The following is a 25,028-nucleotide window of genomic DNA, read 5'->3' on the forward strand; positions in this document are numbered from 1 at the left end:
GCACAATAACTGGCGCATCCGTGCTGATATGCAGGGATGCGCCAGTTATTGTAAATCTGCCCCCTTATTACTATTTAATTATGGTTAATTGTGTATTGATGTTTTTCCTCTTCGCTATTTAGTGTGTTACGAGGCTCTTGTACATCTTTGACTGGTGGAAATCCTCATCAGAATTCAGTTTATTTAAGGCGCAGTACATTTCTTTCTTCATGGTCTGCCTCAAGGCGGTGTGTTGTATAAGTAATGTTTTCCTTGTGATGGTAAATGCTACCCTGAGAACTCTTTTTCCACTACCTTGCAATGCAAAACACTTTGTTTCTCAGTCACTCACACACCTTGGCTTTTCCTGCCTCCTCTATTCACATTTACAACCCAGCTCCGGTGGGTAGGAAAGTCTAAGAAAAACTTCTAGATAATACGTCTAAGAATTTTCAATTCTATTAAGGACTCGGAGGCGAGGATTATGATTTCATTTTCTTCGCTGTTTTTGTTATGAAAATTTCACAGCAGCCAATTCAAATTTAACAAATGAAAAAAATACATTTCCCATCATTCTTCATATGATATCACTACTAGTAAACTAATCAGGCCAGGATACTGCCAACAAGCTCCCCAAGCGCCACCTCCATTCCTCTTTATTTGCCAGCTACAGCGAACAGTTCATAATTCTTGTAGTGCTGTAAATTTGGAAACTGTAAAAACACAACTGACCCCTCGGCCGACAAACTAAGCCGATTAGCTTGTTGAAACTGTAAAAACTGTAACTGGTACCCAGGATCACCGTGCTGAAGCTTGCTAAAACAGCTTCCTGGTCAGAACCCAACTGGTCACGTGACTGATGACCTAAACCGGAATGCTTGTGGAAAAATCCGAGGTGAGGCAGGAATCCGGAATTAACCGGCTGAAATCTGTTCTTTCGGTTTTCTGCTTTGAATCTGGAAAAGAGGGAAAGAATTTGTAATTTCCATGAATACTGCAAAAGATTCTATTACATGACCGGAGGCTTCAGATTATGCTTCTCAATCTTTACTGCAATAAACACAGCAGCCAATGAAAATGGATATTTTCATAACTAACAGTAAAACAAACTACATTTCCCATGAGTACACATGAGTATAGGCACGCCCCCATAGTCCATAAGAACCCCTTGCGTGCTCCCATCATCCTCTTTCTTTGCTGCTCACAGCAAGAGTTAAGCGCACCTATTTTACTGGTCCCCTCACTCTGCTTTAGCATGGGGATGTTTTGCTTATATTGACAGTCTATATCTGTATTGAAGGTTTATAGCGAAGTTTATGATGTATTTAAGTGATTGATTACTTACAGCTTTAGTAGCGTTTATATTTTACCTTCCGATTGAAAGTTGTTATTGGTGCATTCATAGGGGCTTGTTGCCGTCTCCGAGGCGCTCAAGGACTCCGGTTTTGGCATCGCGGGCTTTCCGCCGCTTTTAGACCCTCTTCTGCCCTCGCGCTTCAGCGCGCCTAGTTAACGGTCTCTGACCGGCAGGGAGCCGGTCGCATTACGCAGAGGAGCCCGTTACCGGCAGCGCTTCAGCACGCGTTGGGCTCCCCTAGTACGCCCCTCACGCAAGGCCGGGTGGCTCACGGCCGACGCGCGCGCCCAAACGCGACCAGTTTTGGGCTTCTTTTTAGTTGGCTTTGGTCGCGTTTGGGCTGTGCGCCTCGGCGTGATTCCAAAGCTTACTCGGGACGCATTGCTAGGCGTCCTACACACCGGCAGGCTCCCTGTGCGATCGCCTTCAGTATAAAAACTGCAAGGTTGTAAAATAAGAGGCCTTTAGAGTGGGCACACGCTCTGGGAAATTTTGGGCCAGGTCACTGACCATATCGAGTACAGCTTTGCTGAGGGGGTTTGGGTAACGTTTCCTTTGACTGTGTGCTGTTGGCTGACCCCCCCCCCCCCCCCCATTATCCCTCCAGAGTGTAGACAGTGGGCTACTGTCCCAGTGTACCTTTATACCTTACATCAGTACCATGGAAGAGTGGGCTCAGGACCCTGAGGGGTACTATGGAGGAGAGGAGGAAGTTGGAGATGGACAGCAGGAGGCTGTACTAGAGGACAACATTGTTGAAGCTTTAGATGCTTCAGTCCAGGCTTCGATGAACAAAGCCATGGAGACTAAGGTTCCTCAAACAGTGCAGCAGGCACTGGCTGTGGTGCTCCGCCCTATTAGGAAGCAACTGGAAGGTTTTGCAAAACGTCATGGGTATGACAAACCAAAGAAGCAGAAGAAGGAACAAGCCCCTTCAACCGCCACTACCTCTCAAGATCAGTGGCCACACTCTCAAACGCTGGCTTCTCTGCCAGCGTCAGGTTCGGCGGAACACGCATACGCAGGAGGGAAGGCGAAAGATAAGCGTAAGGCTCAGGTGGATACCGACACGACCACCACCAATACAGACACTGACACTGACACTTCGGAGGAGCCTCCTCCTATGAAAAAAGCCAAAGTGGCCCCTAAGGCTGCGGCGGACAAGGTCAACTCGCCGTTCACCTTTGACCCTTCGGACATTATGCACCCCCGGTCCTCGGGGGTGTCTGAATACCTTCATGATAACCTGCGGAAGAGCTTCTCTAGAGAAGTCCGCAATCGTTTAAGATCAGAGTGTCCACGTCCGGAACTGCCCGACAACGTGGCAGAAACTCCTGAGATTGATGCCAGCATGCTGACCTTCCTGAAAAAGTTTTCGAAGGACCCTAAACGTGGGCTTGACAGGGCTTGGAGAGGTTGCCAAGATAAAATGCTCGACGTAGTGGGTCCCCTAGCCAAAATACTAGAGATGGCTCTGGCGGCCAAAGAAGGTGCAACGCCTGTGGATCCGGACATTCTGGCAGGCTGGACTCAGCGCGCGATCTGCCTCCAAGGCAATGCTAACTGTGCGATCTCCGCTGAGAGACGCATATCATTACTCCTTAGAATGGACAGCAACCTGGCGGAATTGGCTGAGGCAGAACCAGGCCCCCTGGCTGATGGTCACTTGTTCGGAGATTGATTTGTCAAAGACGTGTCCAAATATGTGGGGACATTCACTGCTTTGGACAAGGCCCAGAGCGGTATTAAACGAGCCCTTACCCAGGGTGTTTTCAAAAGGGCCGGGCGAGGCGGGGGCCGCTCGTCAGGCCAGGGCTACCAACAAGGCTCCCAGAGAGGCGAATATGGCCGTGGAAGAGGAGAGTGGGATTCCACCCGCGGTGGAACCTTTTACCCATCCCTCAGAAGCTTCAACAGAGGCCGTTTCCAATCGGGAAACAGGGTGAATTTCAAGTCCCAGCAAAATACAGGTGAGTGTAACAGATCTCTCACTACTTCCACTGGGGGGTCGTACACGGCACTGTCTTCCACAGTGGCAGACTTTGACACAGGATGCTTGGGTCCTGCAGATTGTACAAGGTTTTAGTTGGAATTTTATTCTCATCCGACACAAGTGTCCCCTCCCCCTGCTCTCCATTTTTTCCAATAAGATCGCAGTTTCATAGAAGAAGAAATTGCAGACTTGCTACAGAAACACGCGATTGTACAATGCCGAGGCGGACCTCGCAGTTTCTGCAGCAACGTCTTTATTGTTCAGAAAAAAGGGGGTGGCAACAGGTTAGTGCTCAATCTCAGGGATTTCAATCAATACCTAACGTACAACCATTTCAAAATGGAAGGTATTCACCTGTTGGCGGATCTGTTACAAGAAGGGGATTGGATGGTCCGGCTGGACCTAAAGGACGCGTATCTGTCCATACCAATTCTTCCCCCACACCGCAGGTTCCTGCAGTTTCTCTGGAACGGCCAGTGCTACGAATATTCGGCTCTTTCTTTCGGGCTCTCCTCAGCTCCCTGGTGCTTCACCAAGGTGATGAAACCAGTGGTGGCGCACCTCAGGGAAAGAGGAGTCGGGCTCATAATTTACCTAGACGACATACTGATCCTGGCACAATGCCAGTCCACGCTCAAGCAGCAATTGACCCTTACGATGTCGCTGCTTCAGAGCTTAGGGTTTGTCATCAATCAGAAGAAGTTGGTGTTGGTACCGACTCAGATAATAGACTTCCTAGGGTTCACAATAGATTCTCAGACGGCACAGCTGTGTCTTCCTCAAGCAAAATTGAGGGATTTGAAGAAGGAAATTCTGAAGTTGCTGGACAACCAGACGGTTACACTCAGGGCAATTGCCAGAGTAGTAGGGATATTAGCCTCGTCCATCCAAGCAATATTCCTGGGTCCCCTTCACTACAGGGCACTTCAGCGCCTGAAGATCAAACATCTTCAGAGAGGTCTATTGTACACGGACTCCATCCCACTGTCGGAGGAAGTCCGAACCGAGATGCAGGGGTGCCTAGGTCATGTAGAGGCCTGGAACGGCAGAGCGATCTTCGGATCACAGCCAGAGGTGGTAATCGAATCAAACACCAGCAGATGAGGCTGGGGCGCGCGTTGCGGAGATATCTCCACGGGAGGCAGATGGTCAACGCAAGAACTCGCATTACACATAAATTGCTTAGAACTGCTCGCAGGGTCGTTTGCGATTCGCACCTTATCCCCGAGGCAGACATCCTGTTGTATCCTTCTGCGGATGGACAATGTATATCAACAAGTTGGGCGGCACGAGGTCGTCTCTTCTTGTTCCAATGGCCAAGGACTTTTGGCACTATTGCCTCAAGAATCAGATCTCGGTAATAGCGGAATACATTCCGGGGCAGTCCAATCAGGTAGCGGACTGGAATTCCAGGCACCTCAGGGATTACAGCGATTGGAAGCTGCTTCCCCAGGTTTTTCAGTGGTTACAGACGATTTGGGGTCCGTTTCAGATGGACCTATTTGCCTCCAGACTGACCTATCAGATTCCCAGGTTCTTCAGCTGGAGGCCGGATCCAATGGCAAAGGCGACCAATGCCTTCCTTCAGGACTGGTCACAGGGGATTCAGTATGCCTTTCCCCCGTTCTTATTGATTCCCAGAGTAATGACTCAGGTGATCAGACAACGGGCGGAAGTGGTCATGGTGACACCGTGGTGGACGTCACAGGCTTGGTTTCCCAAGTTGTTACAGTGGAGCTGCGATCGGCCTCGGCTTCTACCGGACTCGGAGTGGCTGTTGCAGTGCCCTCGTCCGGAGCAGCACCCGCTACTATTAGAGGGCAGGCTAACGCTGATGGCATGGAGGCTTTCACGGAACAGTGGCAGCTGCCAGGAGTTTCGAGCCAAACTTCCGAATTTATCAAGCAAGCATGGCCACCATCGACCAGGAAGCGATATTCCGCGGCCTGGAAGAACTGGATGGATTGGTGCGTGGGAAGACAGCTGGATCCCGTGGGGGCAGAGTTACCCCACGTGTTGAATTTTTTGGCGGATAAGGCGGCTGGCGGCCTGGATTATCGCTCGGTAAACAATTTCCGTTCAGCCATTTCGGTGGGGCATGCTCAGATAGACGGGAAACCGGTAGGCATGCACCCGATGGTTTGTAAGCTACTGAAGGGGATTAGGGTAGCTAATCCCCCTAAACCAAAATATACGGGCTTGTGGGATGTTTCATTAGTTATCTCTTTGTTCAACAGATGGCCGGATAATGCACTTTTGTCTAGGAAGCAATTATCGGCAAAATTGGCCATGTTACTTTGCCTATCAGCATGCAGACGGTCTTCGGATGTGAGAGAACTCGACGTTACAGGTAGAGTGTTTACCCCGGAAGGGGTTTCTTTTACCATTACAGGTCGTACCAAAACTATGTCAAGACACATTGATTATAATGCATTTCGAGACAATGAAAAAGTATGTGTAGTCAAATGTTTGAAAGCATATGAGGAATGTACAAAGGCCTTGAGGCCTCAAGGTTGCTCACAGCTATTGATTGCTGTGCAAAAGCCGTTTAATCCTGTGGCGGCTGCCACGATTGCCAGATGGCTTTGTTTCATAATGAAGGAAGCAGGTATTGATACGCAGATCTTTGATGCTCATTCAGTGAGAGGCGCTATGGCGTCAAAGTCTTATGGTTTGGGATCTAGTATCCAAGACATTATGCGATGTGCAGATTGGTCTTCAGAATCAACGTTTAAGACGTTTTATTATAAGCCGGTGGGAGATATTACTTCTATGGTTTTTAATGAGCCTTAAACTAGCATAATCTGAAGCCTCCGGTCCTGTAATAGAAACAAAAATTTGCTAGCATTCGCGCCAAGAATTTTCAATTCTATTACGGACACGGAGGCGAGGATTATCCCACCCGGCTTAGTTTACAGTAAATAAGCTTGCCCACCCAGTTAAGCAGTGATTACGGTGGTGTTATTTCCTCTCTTTCAGGATCAGATAAGAAGTCTGATTGAGCAACGACGGACGACAGGATGTTTGGCCTGAAACTTGGTTTCTTCCAGTTATTCATTGTTCAAGTTATTGTTGGACTTGGTTCGCCTCAAAGAAAGAGGATGATGGGAGCACGCAAGGGGTTCTTATGGACTATGGGGGCGTGCCTATGCTCATGTGTACTCATGGGAAATGTAGTTTGTTTTACTGTTATTTATGAAAATATCCATTATCATTGGCTGCTGTGTTTATTGCAGTAAAGATTGAGAAGCATAATCCTCGCCTCCGTGTCCTTAATAGAATTGAAAATTCTTGGCGCGAATGCTAGCAAATGTTTGATCCACCGTCTATTAAGCCAATACTCTAAATTTATCATTGGAAGAATTCAGTCAAACACATTAATTCAGCATAAGGGCGGGCAATAAATATTATGCGGTCTACAGTCCCAACTTGGAACATGAGTCTGGTGGAATAATCCTCACCTCCGAGTTCTTAATAGAATTAAAAATCTTTAGACACGTTAGCTAGAAATCTTTTAATTCTATGTCAGGACCGGAGGCTTCGGATTAGGTTTGTTCAAAGTTGATTTACCACCACTGAGGCTATATCTACAATACGTTTGCAATAGAATGTTTTAAAAGTAGAATCTGAGGGCCAATCAGAGCCTTCATAATGTCTTGTAACTGACAACCCAGGAAAAAAGATTTGAAGGACATTGCGCCTCTGACTGAGTGAGCCCCAAATTTATTGATATTGACACTTGCTTCCCCTAAAAGCCACTTCACCCATCTAGCCAGAGTGGTGGAAGAGACAACATTAAAAGGCTTTTGGAAAAAAATTAATAACTGACCACCAACCGATCAATGGAATTCTCAAGTCCAGTGCTCATATTCTTTCAAACATTGCACAATACACATTTTTGGGTTCTTTGCAAAATGAGGTTAAGTAATCATTTTGGAATCCAACTTAGTCCTTCTAGACAAAGTGAAAGAAACTCCTTTGGGAGTAAACACTCCTTCTGCAAGAAACCAAAAAAAGCAGTGTGAGAAGTTGGCCTGGTATATGATGTTCACTATTCTAGTGAACACCTTGCACCAGTCCAAACAACCCTTATGGTGATGGTTGTAAGTCAACCTTATAGACCAGCTATCCTAGTGGTAGCGTGGACAGAACTGTCTTAGGCTAAAAGACTCTTGAGGGCGTGTAAATCCAGCTGTTTTACCATATGTAACCCCTTGAATATCAAATGAAAGGACACCACACATGATATATATAAAAAAAATATGTATTTATTTACTAACACACTCCTCTGAACTCTTTATGAGGTCAGAGGCCAAAGCACATAACAAGATACTTAGTCAGAATACATTAAGTTGCACAATTTACGGTTAGACCCTATGGGCGAAGCAAACCATATACTAAGAAAGTGGCATAAGTACCACGTCACGAGAAAAGGAAAGGCCTAGGGCCTAGGGAATCGCTGGGGCTACACTATCTGAACCTTAGTTTAGAAGTAGGAGGCCCACAGGTGGCGCGTGCAGTGTCTTTACACACACGCGTGAGTCAATGCAAAGTCAATGGGAACTTAGAAGTTAGATTTAGAAGGAGTTAGGACACTTCCGGTTTAGCTAGGAGGAAACAACTAAAAACCTAGACACTTGGATAGTCAATACCCTTGGGAGCACTGAAGTACCCGCGTTACCTCACCCACGGTCGGCGGGTGCATAGGTGTGAAGATGTCGGGTTTCTCCGTTATAGCCTATGGAGCCTTTGAAGAAAGATGCTGCAGGCGACCAGGAGGAAGATGTCCGGGTGGATCCAAGGGTGGATCGAAGATGAAGAGGACCTGAAAGCAGAGGGGACAGAGTCTGGGTCACTAGCCAGTGACCGGGTGGAACCAGGAAGGAACCAGACGGGGGAAACATCCTTTACAACAAAACTTTTACAACGCACTACCATTACGACGCAACTTTTACAACGCAAACTATTACAACGCATAGCGCTTGGGGGCGCTCTAGGATAGGGAATAGGTTAATTTACTATACAATAACCTTCCCTAGTGTCCACGGGGACTGGAGTTGGAATAGTAAATTAAACTATTCACTATCCAGCGCCCAAAAGCATTATGCGTTGTAATGGTATGCGTTGTAAAACTTGCGATGCAAAGGTTGGCGTTGTAAAAGTATGCGTTGTAACGTCATACATCCAACCAGACGACGTAGAGGAGCAATCAGGTGCTGTCTTGAAGTTTGTCTTTGCAGCCACGCGGACCAGGAGACGTCGACGACGACCAGGTGCTGAAGAGGAGCTGTCCCACGAAGGATCTCGCAGATGGAGGGGTCGACTTCCGGATTGGAGTCAAACAGCCTTGTCAAAGGCAACCCCTGCAGGATACAAGAAAGGCTTCTGGTGCAGACCAGCAAGGTCTGTGGTGCTTCACTTTTGCAGGGAAGCAAGGGCCAGTCTGGAGCAACCAGACCAGCGAATTAGATAAAAAGGATTGTCGCCACAGATGCTACTAGACAACGGGCCAGCAACCGGACAACGCGTCGAGCAGAACACAAGCAGAAGGGCCCCACGCAGAACTCGTGGATTGTGGAGGGCTGATCTTCGGTGCAGGTGGAGTTCGGGTTCGGGGTTTCTCAATCCCCAGCGCACAGCCCTCGAAGCTGTGCGCTGGGGATTGAGAAACCCCGAACCCGAACTCCACCTGCACCGAAGATCAGCCCTCCACAATCCACGAGTTCTGCGTGGGCCCTTCTGCTTGTGTTCTGCTCGACGCGTTGTCCGGTTGCTGGCCCGTTGGCTAGTAGCTCAGGAGCTGCACAGTTAGCAAGTTGTAGGCTTTCCAAGATGTTCGGTCCCACGTGTCTCGTTGCCTCCACGGATCTCAGCTATGCTGCAGTCGTGAAGAGAGGGTCAGAGAGGTCTGGAAGTCTGGGTCTTGTCAGGCTCTGTGCTCGGGTTCCGGCGGGAACGTCGACAAAGCAAGCCGTTGATTTGCTGGATGGTGCCTGGTTGCCCAGGGTGGTCACTCCTTGGCCATAAGGGAGATTCTTCAGTCTTCAGCTTCAGCAGAATGTCGAAGATCCAGAGTTTCGTGTCAAGTTTCGATTCAGGATTAATCTAAAGTCTCAGGACTCACCTCCTACTTTTATACAACTAAAAGGTCCTGGATTACTTTCTAGGTCCCTCCTATGGGTCGGACTACGAAGGGGGGTGGTTACACCCCCTCTCCTTTATCCAGTTTCGCGCCAGAGCTGCCCCAGCAACCGGTTTGAACTGGGGTATGCATGGAGCACCTAGGGTGCTCCAGGCAGTGTCTCATTCTATTCAGCCCTCCCTGTCCTAATACACAAAGTCCTGTCTGGGGTAGTGCTCGCACCTCCCCAGGCAGGAAACCTATTGTCCAAGCCTCCCTCGCTGGAAGGACTCCGAGCAGCAGGAGGTCAGACTTGTGTCTGTGGCAGCAGCATCCATTTTGTGATGCTGGGGCTCTGGTTAACTTTAACCGGGTGAGTAGTTTCAAGATGTCTTCTCCCTCTAGAAGGGTGGAATGCTACCTCCGTCTCCAGAATTGGCGAGGGGGTAGTATTCCAAAGTGTATGACACCTTACACGACATGTTTGGATAAAGCCAAACCAAAGTTAGCATTAACCTCAAGGAATATAATGCACTTAAAAGTCTATGGTATGGCAATATCATAGAACTGCTATAAGGACATGGTTCCGAAAGCTACAGACAGGCTCCGCTCATGCTAGAGCACCATCTCACACATAACCAAGCACTCTGCCTCCAGGATTGTTAAGGCCTGCCATAGGAGTGACTTATAGGTTGCTATGTGTCTATATATAAGGTAGGTATAGGGATACTATATCTAAGCAAGGGATAATTACATGACCTTGCCCCAGCTGAGTGATCAACCAGTTGGGTCAATTTAGGTGGCCAGCCAGGGGTGGCATAATATATGCTGCAGCCCCTGGTAGGCCTTGGGTGCACCTATGCCCTGGGTACCTATGGTACACTTATACATGTACTCACAAGGGTGACCCAATATCCAATTTGGTATGTACCTACAGTACATGGAGTCCATTTTACAGAGAGAGCAGATAGCCTGGGGTCCTGAATAGCAAGATCCCAGGCCAGCTAAGTCGAAAACCAGCTAAACACTAGGCAAAAAGTTGGGGGTAACCATAGTCAGGTATCCACCTTCCTACACAACCCCCCCCCCTCCCCCAAACGAAAGGAGATAAGGCTATCCTTGACCAGGTAAGCCTATATTGCCTAAGTGGCCATATAAGGAAGTACCTGCACTGGCATGGTTACCCCCTGTCTCATGGTCCACTAAGCAATCCCTCACCCTAAGGGTATCAGAGGGTCTCCACCATAAGGAATCTCTACCTGTGGTGTGTTTTGGCAAAGTTAAATGCTGGTGTGGGAATGGAGTACTGAAGTGAGGCTCCGCTAATGTTGGGCTCAGCTTCCTCCAATCACTATCCACCATGTATGCCTTTCTTTCCATGACTGAGTTGCACTGTGCTCTCAGGGTCAACCTCTGGCTACCTACAGCTGGAGACTGGGTCCCTTCTGTTGGCTTACTGGAGGGACAGGTCAGGTTTGGGGCCCTTAGGTCCCAGGTTTGGCTGTGCCCAACAGAGTCCATCTGGGGGAGGTTCCTAACTCTGTGTAAGGGAGATCCCTCAGGAGTTCTTGAAATTTTCACCTGGCTAGGGTTTCTAGATTTGGTGCCCCTAATCTGCTGATGGGGGAGTTCCTGTGGACTGAGGGGGCCCTTTGGGGTCCACTGGCCTCCCTGACCTCTACAGCCCTGGACTGACTGAGGCAGGGTAGAGAGGGGCAGGTTACCTGCTCCAGACTGGGTCCCACCTTGGAAGGGTCCACTGACATCAAGAGCTCTGCCAGGCTAGGCCTGACTACCTCTGGGGCAGTTCCTTCACAAGGGGTAGGGTCAGTTCCCTGAGGAGGCTGACTCTTACCTAATGTATGGTGGGAGGGAGACTTTTCTTCCTCCCCAATACTCTGTCTGAGTGGAGTGATCCATTGTTTCAGGCTTCACAACACTAAAATCTGATTGAGTTTGGGCTGTGACCATCACTGCTCTACCAACCTTTTCAGGAAGGAACTCTGTTTGGATGTGGCTGTGACCATCACAGCCCTGCCAACCTGTTCAGGGAAGTCTGCTTGATCAGGGGCTGCGACTATCACAGCCCCACTAACCTTTTGGGGAAGGCCTACCATTTTGGAATGGGTTTCCTGTTCCACCTCAGCCCAGGCTGAGATCTCTAGATCATTTCCCAGTAGACAATCTACAGGCAAGCTTGTAGACACTGCCACTCTCTTGGGGCCAGAGACACCTCCCCAGCTGAGATTTACTACTGCCGTGGGATGATCTGTCTGCACTCCATCAATGTTGGTCACCTGATAGGTGAACCCAGGTAAAAGTTGTCCTGAGGAGACTAGACTGTTAGTCACCATAGTGACGCTAGCCCCTGTGACTCTATAGGCTTTAACTTTCTGGCCATTGATGAGGGGCTCTTGTCTGTACTTTCCCAAAGTGTTGGGACAAGCAGTGAAGTTGGCAAACCCCATGCCATTCTCACAGACAAGAGTAGCTGTGGTAGGGTACCTGGTTAGACCAGAGTCCACCTGAGTTCCCCAAGTAAACCCAGCTAAATTCTTGGGGGCACTCCCACCACCTGGGGGATTACTACTAGTAGTAACAGGAGGTGTTGGAGTATTACTTGGAGGAATATTTTCCTTATTGCTGGCCTTGGGTCAACTGCTGTCAGTTATCCAATGGCCTGGCTGTTTACAGGCATGGCAATAAGGTTTCTTAACTGTAGAGGAAGGATTTTTGGACCTTCCCCCTCAGAGGATTTTTGGGGCCCTGTAGTGGATTTGTCCTTAGATTTATCCCCACCTTTCTCTTGAGGCTTGTTAGAATCTTTCTTCTGGTCACCACCCTGATTTTGAGGCCTTATCCTGGTTCTGACCTATTTGTCTGCCTTCTTACCCAATTCTTGTGGAGAGGTCAGATCAGAGTCCACCAGGTGCTGGTGTAGAAGCTGTTTATGACAATTACTAAGGATCTGCTCCCTCATAATCAAATTATACAATCCTGTATAGTCATGTACTTTGCTGCCCAATAACCAGCCCTCCAGAGCCTTAGTAGTACAATCTACAAAATCAGTCCAGTCCTGATTCTGTGTCTTCTGGGTATCCCTGAACAACAACCTGTATTGCTCAGTGGTTAAGCCAAACCCATCAATCAGAGCACTCTTCAGGACAGAGTAGTTGTTAGCATCCTCATCACTAACTGTGAGGAGCTTATCTCTGCCTTTTTCTAAAAAGGAGAGCCATAAGATTGCTGCCCACTGACTTTGGGGTACCTGCTGTACTTTGCAGGCCCTCTCCAAAGCAGTTATCCATTTGTGGATGTCATCCCCTTCTTTGTAGTGGGGCACAATCTTGCTTAGGTTTCTATTCTCATAGGACCTATTTTTATCCTTAGGGACATTACTGCCACCAGTGGGTTCTAACCCACTCTCTCTGTGCTCTCTAGCATGAGCAAGCTTTTCTTTGGCCAAGGCAACTTCAAGTTCTTGCCTCTCAATCCTCAGAGCAGCCTCTCTCATTTTGGCCTCATGTTCCCTTCTCTGAGGGGAGGTCATCCCTCTCTGAGCAAGGCCATGAGAGCCATTTGAAGCATGAGATTGGAGAGATTCCCTACAGTGGGATCTTCCTCTCCCCTGCCTCTGGTTAAGCCCACTTGGGGGTCTGTATGGGGGCTGCCCATACTGACTCCCATGTATGCTTAGGTTAGCCTGGCTAAGTCTTCTGACTGGGACCTGGCTATTTGTCTCTAGATCAGAATCTTCCTCTTATACCCCCTCTTCTTCCTCTGGTTCAATAGTATCAGCATTATCATCTGAGGAGGGAATGACTTCATCTGCACTACCTGAGTCACCTGTCTTAGGTGGCTGTTGAGCCTCATACTCTTCTAAGAGCTCAACCAGGAATCTGAAGGTAGGGTTTGAACCCTGTTTTAGCCTTCTAGAAGTACAGAATTGTCTCAATTCTTGGAAGGCTAAGGCTTCATATCTCAAAGCAGTCCTCAAGGGATCTACCTCTGCAGGCAGAGAACCACTGGGGTTCACTGTCTGAGACATGGTTTCTAGTGAGGTGTGGTGTTGCACCTACCTACACTATTTGTTTTCCTCCAGAACCTTTCTAGGAGTTGTAGTCAGGGTGTGCTAGGCCCAGGCTCTACAACAGCTAAGTTCAGTAGAACTTAAGTATACTAAGACTTGTTTTTATATGTACCTATAGGTACCTATGTGATCTTTCAAATGATATCTCAAGATTACAAGTGGTAAAACAACAGCAAGCTCTAATCCCAACCGCTGCACACCAATGTGAGAAGTTGGCCAGGTATATGATGTTCACTATCTAGTGAACACCTTGCACCAGTCCAAACAACCCTTATGGTGATGGTTGTAAGTCAACCTTATAGACCAGCTATCCTAGTGGTAGCGTGGACAGAACAGTCTTAGGCTAAAAGAGTCTTGAGGGCGTGTAAAGCCAGCTGTTTTACCATATGTAACCCCTTGAATATCAAATGAAAGGACACCACACAGGATACATATAAATATATGTATTTATTTACTAACACACTCCTCTGAACTCTTTATGAGGTCAGAGGCCAAAGCACATAACAAGATACTTAGTCAGAATACATTATGTTGCACAATTTACGGTTAGGCCCTACGGGCGCAGCAAACCATATACTAAGAAAGTGGTATAAGTACCACGTCATGAGAAAAGGAAAGGCCTAGGGCCTAGGGAATCACTGGGGCTACACTATCTGAACCTTAGTTTAGAAGTAGGAGGCCCACAGGCGGCGCGTGCAGTGTCTTTACACACACACGTGAGTCAATGCAAAGTCAATAGGAACTTAGAAGTTAGATTTAGAAGGAGTTAAGACACTTCCAGTCTAGCTAGGAGGAAACAACTAAAAACCTAGACACTTGGATAGTCAATACCCTTGGGAGCACCGAAGTACTCGCTAACTGATTGGTCACGTGAGCCACGAGAGAACGAGCTGCAGGAGCGAGGAGGCGAGCGAGGAGGCGAGCGAGCGGCGTGCAGCTCGCAGGAAGCGGCAAGAGGCAGCGGCAGTCGGAGTCACAGAGCCGCATTAGAGCCGCATTAGAGGTGCTCGGTCATGGGGGCTGCCACGGAGTTGCATTAGAGCTGCTCGGTCGCGGTCAGTGTGCCAGCAGAGGAGAAAACCCGGGCCCCCAGACTGTGCCGCCGGACCTCCGAGAGCCGCCGAAACCAGCTAAATAACGGCCGCAAAATTTCACTAGGGATTCCGGTGGCCCCAGATGGCGCAAATGGATGCGGGCCGAGATCGGGCAGAAGGCTTAAGCGAAAGGCGGCAGGTGGAAAGCACACCACGACAACAGGCGACAGGTGAGCTCAGACAGAAGGCAGAAGGCGGCAGGACAGTGCTGCCGCAAATTGTAAGACTGCAAACCCTCTGCTCCTGATTCTCCCCCTGCCCCAGCCGCTTTGCCCCACTGCCACCGCCTCTGACCATAGCTACACCCCCACTGGGCTCACTGGCCCCTTGAAGAAATCCCCACCGATACCCCACCCCATCCCACTGTAACGCTCAATAAGCAACTGAAAATCTATGAAAACTAACAAGCCTGCACAAGTCCGCACAAGTGCGGCCACAGCTGACTGGACTTTTCCTAGTTATTCAGGGGGGGTTTCAGTGGGTTCAGGGGCCACAGGGGTCACAGTGGGCAATCAGAAGCAACCGGAAGTAACCAGAAGCAACCAGAAGCAACTACTAGCAACTAGAAGCTCAGAACACAGGGCTACAATTCGACATATTGACACACGATAGAAGGCCCATACCTCCTCTCTTTCCACTAACTTCAGCAACAGCAACAGCAAGAAGGTGAGGGCAGGCGGCAACGACGGACGTGAGCGCGACTGCCGATAGAGGCGGTCGCTAAGTAAGAGCCGGGGGGCAAGACCTGGGCAGACGTGACTAGGTCCACCTCCGCCGGCAGGCTTCCCCTGTGTGCTCCGCTCACAGCCCCACAGCCTCACAGCCTCACCCGTATTCACATCTACATCACACCCAGCGACCCATATAGCTTTGGTTTGAGCAGTGCAGAGCAGGAACAAGAGCGGCATCCATCACTGCCACAGCACCACACATCAGACGGCGTAATAGAGCCAAGGCGGCACCCAAGTACCAACTGGCGTAGACCCATTATGCGGACAAGGAACGCCGGTTTGACACAACCCCTCTCTAACTACCGTCCCCACAAAGCAGCGAGACGTCAAAATGCCAAGATGTTGTACCCCGTAGACAGCATAAGACATGACTCGACTCCACATGACAGGTCTACAGTAGAAAGAGCTAACTCCCCAACAGCTACTGGACACACAAGTATAAATGGGGTCACTGGTACTTCAGGAACACCACGATACTACGACGACACGGTCACCAGAGCTGGCAACAAGAAAAAGCCAAATGCCAACGATGACAGCCTCATCTCTTGCAATAGTAAAAGCACCAATGGAGACAATGATATTAGGAAATACTTGCAACAACAACCGAACCAAAACAACTTTCCAGCCCATGGAGAATCAATCTACACATCCCCTGCAGTCCCCAAGCCGGCCATTCACTGTTCTAATGTCAACAATGTCAGCAAAATTACAGACAGTGCCGAAAAGACCTCACCTAACCCCAACTCTGCACCAGCAGTCCCTCTTTCCCCAAATATCTTGATTATTAAAGGCAAAATGAAACAAATTGAAGAATCCGCAAAAGATTACAACCCAATTGGAGCTAATGATATAGGAGCTCACACTTTGGTTCTTGAAAGCTCACCTGACGTACCACCAGAAAAACAATTAAACACTACTCCCCCTGGGGGTAGAGAACTAAATAAACAACTCAACACTAAAATAGAAACCCCTGCTCACTCCAAAACTACTGGGGCTCCCACGGGTAATCCGATAACCCCAACAACCCCGCAGACGCCCATCAACCTGGGGGTAGAAGACGCAGAGGCGAGACCCCAAGGAAACAAATACTCGGCTCCCGGGTCGGAGGAAAGCATAACAATCTCGAATGCCCACTTGCCAGGCTGGGAACCCACTCTGGCCTCACAAAGGTTAGAAAACTACCTTGCGGTAACTAACGAGGCCTTGATATCAATGGGAAATGCGGCACTAATGCATGCAGACAAATTAGACATCCAAATAAATATCTTGCAGACAATAGCAAGCTCGATCTCTGCAGTGGACTTAAAATTGGAACACCTAAATTCCTTAATACGCAGAGCGCAGGCGGACACAGAAATAACGATGAAAACTATGGACTGCGGATGCTCCCCGATACTGCAATCCCTGGAAAAACTCCCGGAAATAACGAACACCCTAGTCATGGATCTTAAGCAAGAGGTGAATAGGACGAAAAAATCAAACTTACAGAATAACTTGCCTCCAAACCAATGCTCAAAGACTGCCTGGAATAGCCCAGAGAGACCCAAAGTAACCCCCAACAATACCAAATATGAAACAAACAGCCAACAGAGCCCCCACCTTCTGAACTCAAACTTACACCCTCAATCCAATCAAACAACTAACACCAGCTCCAGCACCTTGGACGATTTAACTCCACCACTTCCAGCTCAACAACCTTTATCAAGGAAAAACAAGAAAAAATTGAAAAAACTCAACAAAGCAAAAAAAGATAAAAGTTATGCAAAAGAGAAAATTGATCACTGGTTCACACCTGCAAACAAGGTTCACAAAGCATCGAACATGGGGGAGGAGAAGGGCCGGGGCTTAAGCCCGATAGATCAAAATAAAGACATCCAAAAACTAACAAATGAAACATCCACCATAAGAAGACCTAACAGAAGCTTAACAGACGCCCCCATGGAAAACTTGCCCGAAACTCTAATCGACAGAGCTCCCGTGTCACGCAGCCAACTGAACCAAGTACCAACCATGCCGGCTCACTACGCTGAGGACTATAACAGTCTAAAAAAAGTCCAGATTGATGCCGATAATGGCAGCCAGCAGGAATTAACATCCAAAGCTCAAGGTGAACAAACCACCACCCAAGCCAGAAACAAAGGCGATCGATTTCAGGGGGAACACACGATCGCCTCTGGGTCCATCCAGTATAATTATGCCACAAGAACAAAAGGGCCTGACGAGGAAAGGGTTCCAGGGGCCAATTACACTCATAACCCAAGAGAACCCCCTGTAGCTTCCACGGCGCCATTAAATACAATCAATCCCCCCCGATCACTAGTCTCTGAGTCAGAAAATCAAAAAGTATGGTTATACCCAGAATATAACTCACAAGGGAGCTGGGACATCCTCAACAGAGGGAATCTCTTGAAACTCTGCAAAAATATTTCAGGTTTGGAGAGCATAAAATCAACGGACATTGAGAGGGTGACATTCGTTGGCACAGGGCCTAGCGAACAAAACGAAACTACCGAGATAACCTTCGCCAATTCCAACATGGCGAAGGCCCTGAAGGGACACAAAATACTGCTGGACAACTGGGGAATAAAAAATCAAAACCCCACCATCGATGAAATATCCGGAAAGCCTGAAAGGAAACACAAGACAACAGGGAGACGAAGATAAGGAGAGGAAAACCACGCACACCATTCGTTTAACACCATCCGCCTGCGGATCTATCTTACATGGTTGACTAGGAGGCACACAAGCAACTGAGTTGGTCAGTAATTCAATACAAATTTTTAAACACACCGCAGGTGGCCACCGATCCTGCTCAATATTGGGGCACGGCCCTAAAGACTGGTCTTGGCTGGCCCAGGCTTTAAACTCCACTTCCTAATAGCATTAGAGGGCCCCCGTTAAATAACCCTCTGCCCACAACAATGAACACGCAGGACACTAGCTGGCGCATCGTACCTGCTTCGTATACCACCAGCTCCGACCAAGAGACCAGACATCGCACAGTTCAACCAAATTCCAAAACATGTGGAAACTTGAAAATCAGTTCAACAAACAATCCAATCATCAATATAATGTCCTGGAACGTGAATGGGTTACACAAAGCCCTGCAAAGCTCCGACGCTATAGCTCTTATGGTCGGAGCAGACATAGTCTGTGTTCAGGAAACATGGGCCATCACAGCAACACCATTACGTAACTACGCTGAATATTTTAAACCCGCAAAAAAGATCAATATCTTTGGGAGACCATCAGGGGGAATTTCAACTTACATCAGACATGCATTACAGGTGAACTTTGAAGTAATACAGCATGACTCAGACATGTTTCTGGCAGGGATCTTGAAAGGCTTAACAACGCCCAAGGGTCAGACTTCAATTCTTCTTATAAATATTTATTACAACTACCACGAGACAAATTCAAACGATAAATTCTCCGACCTGCTACAACAGATCGAAAACCTATTGATACGTTACGCGGCCATGGATCCAATTATTTTGGGCGACTTTAACTTGCATGACATAGGGCACCCTACTGATGAAAAACATCATAGCGGAAACACAAGAAAACTCAATGCCCTAATGCGAGCCTATAAATTGGGAACAACACATCAAATTTCCATGAAGTATAAACCAACAGTATTGATACCCCCGACCTTTAACAATCACACAACAATAGACTATATCTTATTAAGTGAATACTTACAAAAGCACATGATACGCTACACCGTTCAACCTCGGACCGACAGTGATCACGCTGCACTCTTGGTAGAGCTGTCCATGAGCGCAAACTTTAGACAGCCTATTCAATACATAGGATCCTCAAATGGAGATGAACTATACAATCTGCCCAAAAGAGTCAAATGGGGACTGCTCCTGATCCATAAATTTGCCGAATGGAAATCATCTTGGAAAGGGTGGCAGACTGACCATAAGGACCAGGGAAGAATTGGAGAATGGGGTGCCCTGGCATACGATCTTGCCCAACAGCTCCGAGGGAACACTAATCAAAGAGCTCGTGACAACACCGTATACAAACTGGGATTCCATCCTGCAATAAAGGGCTCCAAAAAAGTGCTCAATTCCAGGGCTTACAGGGCAACTGGAACAAAAACCGACAAAAAGGTTTTACAGGAGGCGGCCATGGCTCATAAAAAAATTGTCTGGCAAGTGAAACGTGAGGCAACTGAGCAAAAATGGCTGACAATCTTCAAACTGCTCGCTCCTTCTAAGTCACAAGAATTTTGGCAGTATATAAATAAACTCAGCCAGGGGTCTTGCTACAGAGAGAAGTCGATTGATGCGAGCACGTGGGTAGCACACGTAAAATCCCTATATACTAACGACTGGGGAATAAACCCAAGTAAAAAATCCTCTCTTGATGACCTGCTAATTGACAATTTAACAGAACCAACGCCCTTCAACGCCAATGCAACACCAGCTGGAAACAAGGCTCTGAGAGCAGTTTTTAAAAAAATACGCCCCAACGGGGCACCTGGACCAAACGGCCTGCCTGGCTCTCTCTTCAGAGAGGACATCAACTTTTGGACCGAGAGCCTGAGTCTGCTGTATGCGGAGTGCAGACTCATGATGGACGTCCCGGACTCCTGGAGGGGATCCCTGTTACACCCAATCCACAAAAAAGGGGTATGCGACGACCCAAAGAACTATCGAATGATTGCCCTACTGGATGTGGAAGGTAAAGCATATGCAAGCTCTCTCCTTACAGAGCTAACAAATTGGGCAACCAAGGAAAACCTGCTCCCCATCCACCAAACGGGTTTCCGCCCGGGAGGGTCAACTATAGATAACATCATAGTGCTCTCATACCTTGCTCAACAATCAACGGCCCAGGGTGCCCAACCTCTCTTTGCCTGCTTTATTGATTACACAGCAGCATTCGACGGTGTCGACCGGAACATCCTATGGAGCAAACTGGCAGGTTGGAATATCTGTCCGAAACTTTTACAAGCCATCAGATCCCTGTACACCCAGACGTGGGTAAGAGTCAAACTTTCGAGCCAAACAGCCACGGAAAAAATTGGCACAGACCAAGGCCTAAAGCAGGGGTGTGTCCTTGCCCCGCTCCTTTTTAATTTATATACAGCTGACTTGGGTAAAGCACTTAAGGGAGCAAACCTGGTGACTCCGAAGATCGGGGAAACCAGACTTCAATTGATGCAGTATGCCGATGATCTCTTCATATTGGATCATACAAAAGTCGGCCTTCAAAAAGGGCTAACTGCCCTAGCAAACTGCAATGCCAAAAATAAACTGGTGGCAAACCAATCAAAATCCAAAATACTGATTTTTGGCAGATACCCAAATAAGAAATTAACAAAATGGAGACTGGGATCGCTCACGTTATCTACGACTCAAGCATATAATTACCTTGGAGTATGGCTTAGTGAAACCGGTAGGCCTCACGTTCATCGACTCAAGCTTATGCAGAAAGCCAAAATGGTAACCTATGCAATTTGCAAATTAAACGCAACCTTGGAAAGCCCGACCACCGTGGCAATCCAACGGGTCTTGAAAGCAAAGCTGCTACCCTTAGTCAATTACGGTATACAGGCGTTTCCAGGAAAACTGTCGCAAGACCTTGAAAAGCTTAATTGCACAGCATATAAAAAGCTATTCTGTCTACCAGCACGTACAAGAAATACCCTAATTCGCCTTGAATTTAACCTTACCCGACAATTCTTGGAAGAACTGGCAGGCATGGCAAAATACTTTTATTTAACGACAGCAGCTCCAGAGAATTCGATGAAGCAAGTAATAAATAAAATATTCACAAAAACTGGTAACCCCTGGTCAGACTGCCTGACTTTAGCTAAAGAACATCTGGAACTAGCAATAGAAAACTGGGATCCGAACATAATAAAATACACAAACATAAAAACAGTCATGAGAAAACAAGTAAGAACTCGTTCACGAAACCTGGACATCGAAGCCTTGACAGTCAGAGGCTTCCACGATACTCAAAGCTCCCCGCATATTTTAAATGGTCTAAAACCACACTTGGTACAGTCGGTGGGCCGGCAAGCCCTTCAAAGGATCCTGGCTGCAAGACTGCATGTGCTCCCCTTAAAACAGCTATATCCATCTGTTAAAGCTGCACCAGAGATCAAGGAATGTCGACTATGTCAATATAAGCGGGAATCTTTATCTCATATTTTATTATGCTGCCCTGCCCTCCTGACAGTTCGAAGAATCTATCTAAGACCTATCCTCCTCCAAATAGGAGTACGGACGGCAGAAGAGGCTGTTTCCCAACTATACCTGCTGGACACAGTGAAGCATATGGCCAACTTCGCAAAATTCATCTATCATGCTCGAACAGCTTTAATGGCCAAATTAAATAAGCCTGTAACTGACTTTTAACGGGTGGACTCTGCCAAGTAGTACCCGTTACCCCACAACCCTTTTATTTTCTTCTTACTTTCATTTTTTTGTTGTTTGCATTGTGTATGTATTTTAAATAGGAAATACCAAGACTAAGAATATAGAGTTTTAGTTTTAAATGAAATATGAATTTGTTCTAAATATATGATTTTGTACAGATTGCTAAAATTTTAATTAATTAAGCAATAAAGATTACCATACCATACTCACGTTCCCTCACCCACCGACGGCGGGTGCATAGGTGTGAAGATGTTTCGCCGTTGAAGCCTATGGAGCCTTTGAAGAAAGATGCTGCAGGCGACCAGGAGGAAGATGTCCGGGTGGATCCAAGGGTGGATCGAAGATGAAGAGGACCTGAAAGCAGAGGGGACAGAGTCTGGGTCACTAGCCAGTGACCGGGTGGAACTAGGAAGGAACCAGACGACGTCGAGGAGAAATCAGGTGCTGTCTTGAAGCTTGTCTTTGCAGCCATGCAGACCAGGAGGCGTCAACGATGACCAGGTGCTGGAGAGGAGCTGTCCCACGAAGGATCTCGCAGATGGAGGGGTCGACTTCCGGATTGGAGTCAACAAGCCTTGGCAAAGGCAACCCACGCAGGATACAACAAAGGCTTCTGGTGCAGACCAGCAAGGTCTGTGGTGCTTCACCTTTGCACGGAAGCACGGGCCAGTCTGGAGCAACCAGACTAGCGATGTAGATAAAAAGGATTGTCGTCACAGAGGCTACTAGCCAACGGGCCAGCAACCGGACAAAGCGTCGAGCAGAACACAAGCAGAAGGGCCCCACACAGAACTCGTGGAGGATGGAGGGCTGATCTTTGGTGCAGGTGGAGCTCGGGTTTGGGGTTTCTCAATACCCAGTGCACAGCTTCGAGGATGCCTCAGTAGCTGCACAGTTAGCAAGTTGCAGGCTTTCCAAGATGTCTGGTCCCACGTGTCTCGTCGCCTCCACGGATCTCAGCTAAGCTGCAGTCATGAAGAGAGGGTCAGAGAGGTCTGGAAGTCTGGGTCTTGTCAGGCTCTGTGCTCGGGTTCCGGCGGGAACGTCGACAAAGCAAGCCGTTGATTTGCTGGATGGTGCCTGGTTGCCCAGGGTGGTCACTCCTTGGCCACAAGGGAGATTCTTCAGCCTTCAGCTTCAGCAGAATGTCGAAGATCCAGAGTTTCGTGTCAAGTTTTGATTCAGGATTAATCTAAAGTCTCAGGACTCCGCTCCTACCTTTATACAACTAAAAGGGGCTGGATTACTTTCTAGGTCCCTCCTATGGGTGGGACCAGGAAGGGGGTGGTTACACCCTCTCTCCTTTGTCCAGTTTCACGCCAGAGCTGGGGCTGGAGTGCCCCAGCAACCGGTTTGAACTGGGGTATGCATGGAGCACCTAGGGTGCTCCAGGCAGTGTCTCATTCTATTCAACCCTCCCTGTCCTAATACACAAAGTCCTGTCTGGGGTGGTGCTCGCACCTCCCCAGGCAGGAAACCTATTGTCCAAGCCTCCCTCGCTGGAAGGACCCCCAGCAGCAGGAGGTCAGACTTGTGTCTGTGGCAGCAGCATCCATTTTGTGATGCTGTGGCTCTGGTTAACTTTAACCGGGTGAGTAGTTTCAACATGTCTTCTCCCTCTAGAAGGGTGGAATGCTACCCCCGTCGCCAGAATTGGCGAGGGGGTAGTATTCCAAAGCGTATGACACCTTACACGACATGTTTGGATAAAGCCAAATCAAAGTTAGCATTAACCGCGAGGATTATTATGCACTTAAAAGTATATGGTATGGCAATATCATAGAACAGCTATAAGGACATGGTTACGAAAGCTTCAGACAGGCTCAGCTCATGCTAGAGCACCATCTCACACATAACTAAGCACTCTGCCTCCAGGATTGTTAAGGCCTACTATAGGATTGACTTATAGGTTACTATGTGTCTATATATAAGGTAGGTATAGGGATACTATACCTAAGCAAGGGGTGATTACACGACCTTGCCCCAGCTGAGTGATCAGCTAGTTGTGTCAATTTAGGTGGCCAGCCAGGGGTGGCATAACCATAGTCAGGTATCCACCTTCCTACAAGCAGCATAGTCAACTTTGCTGACAATTGCTTCTGTGAAAGATCAGAATTGGTTGGCCATTGCTGTAGGAAAGAAAGGACAACATTCACGTCCATTAATAATCACATTTAGGTTTTAGAGGATTACTTTCCGAATACTGAGCATAACCCGGCACACCAAGGGATGATCACCCACTGGTTTCCCATTCACCAATGCGTGCCCCGCTGAGATGGCTGAGTGATAATTGTTGACCGAAGAATAAGTAACCCCTGAAGAGGCAAGTTCTACTAGGAAATTTATTACAAAGACAAGGGAGCCCCCCAGAGGATCCACATTCCAAGGTCGCACCAACCCAGCCAGCATCGTCAAGCAGAGGCAAAACGCTTGTGTGTGTATCAGACCAGAATCGGAGGAGGAAACTCTCAGATTGTTCTGAAGAGCCAGGCAGGAAACAACAGTCCCTGAAATGCACCATGCCATGAGATGTAGATGGTCTGTAAGGAGTGCCGAGATCCCGACGGGTCCTGAAGAAGAGCCGGGAACAGAGGAATCTGGACCGGGCTTGCGCAAGACATCTCCATTAGAACAGGTAACCATGGTTGGGACCTCCATATGGGAGTAATCAGAATGAGTCCCCTTGCTGGCTGCGGTTTGGGATGACACTCTTGGAATCAGAAGAAAGGGAGGGAAGGCATAATGGAGAGGGCAATGCCAATCCTGCAGGAAGTCGTCTGTGGCTAGAGCCGTTGGTCCCGGGTACCAGGAAAATAATTTTGGTAACTGGTTGGGCAGGCAGGAGGCAAAAAGGTCTGTGTCGCATGGGCCTCAGTGTTTCTGGAGAAAGATGAATATGGACGATTGCAACTTCCATTCGCTGGCGTCTCAGAGATACAGAAAATTCGACTCGCCACTATATTGTCTTGACCTGGGAGATATTCTGCAATCACTGTAATGTGATGCTGAAGGCAGTAGTGCTAACATTCTTTGGTAATCTCCACCAACACCTGGGACTTGGTCCCACCCAGTTTGTTGATATACTGGACCGCGGAGATGTTGTCCATCCTCCGAAGCACACAACATCTGGAAAGGTTGTAGATCAGAGTCTTGATAGAGAAAGAACCCAACAAGAGCTCCAAACAATTGATATGGAGCATAGATTCATTGGAATTCCATCATGGAGAGGTTCCCGCATCAGGCTCCCCAACCCCACTAGCTG

General features: G+C 48.0%; 1 protein-coding gene across 1 annotated transcript in view; it reads left to right on the forward strand.

Moving 5' to 3' along the window:
• LOC144807878 (uncharacterized) overlaps positions 1 to 6,464 on the forward strand; it is a 41,336-nt gene extending 34,872 nt beyond the window's left edge. Inside the window, exon 6 of the mRNA XM_078673492.1 lies at positions 6,309 to 6,464. Within this exon, the coding sequence (XP_078529618.1) occupies positions 6,309 to 6,362 (54 nt within the window). The 3' untranslated portion in view covers positions 6,363 to 6,464. The remainder of the gene's footprint in view (positions 1 to 6,308) is intronic.
• The last annotated feature ends 18,564 nt before the right edge of the window (positions 6,465 to 25,028 follow it).

This window comes from Lissotriton helveticus, chromosome 1_2, assembly GCF_964261635.1.
Source record: "Lissotriton helveticus chromosome 1_2, aLisHel1.1, whole genome shotgun sequence".
NCBI lineage: Eukaryota > Metazoa > Chordata > Amphibia > Caudata > Salamandridae > Lissotriton > Lissotriton helveticus.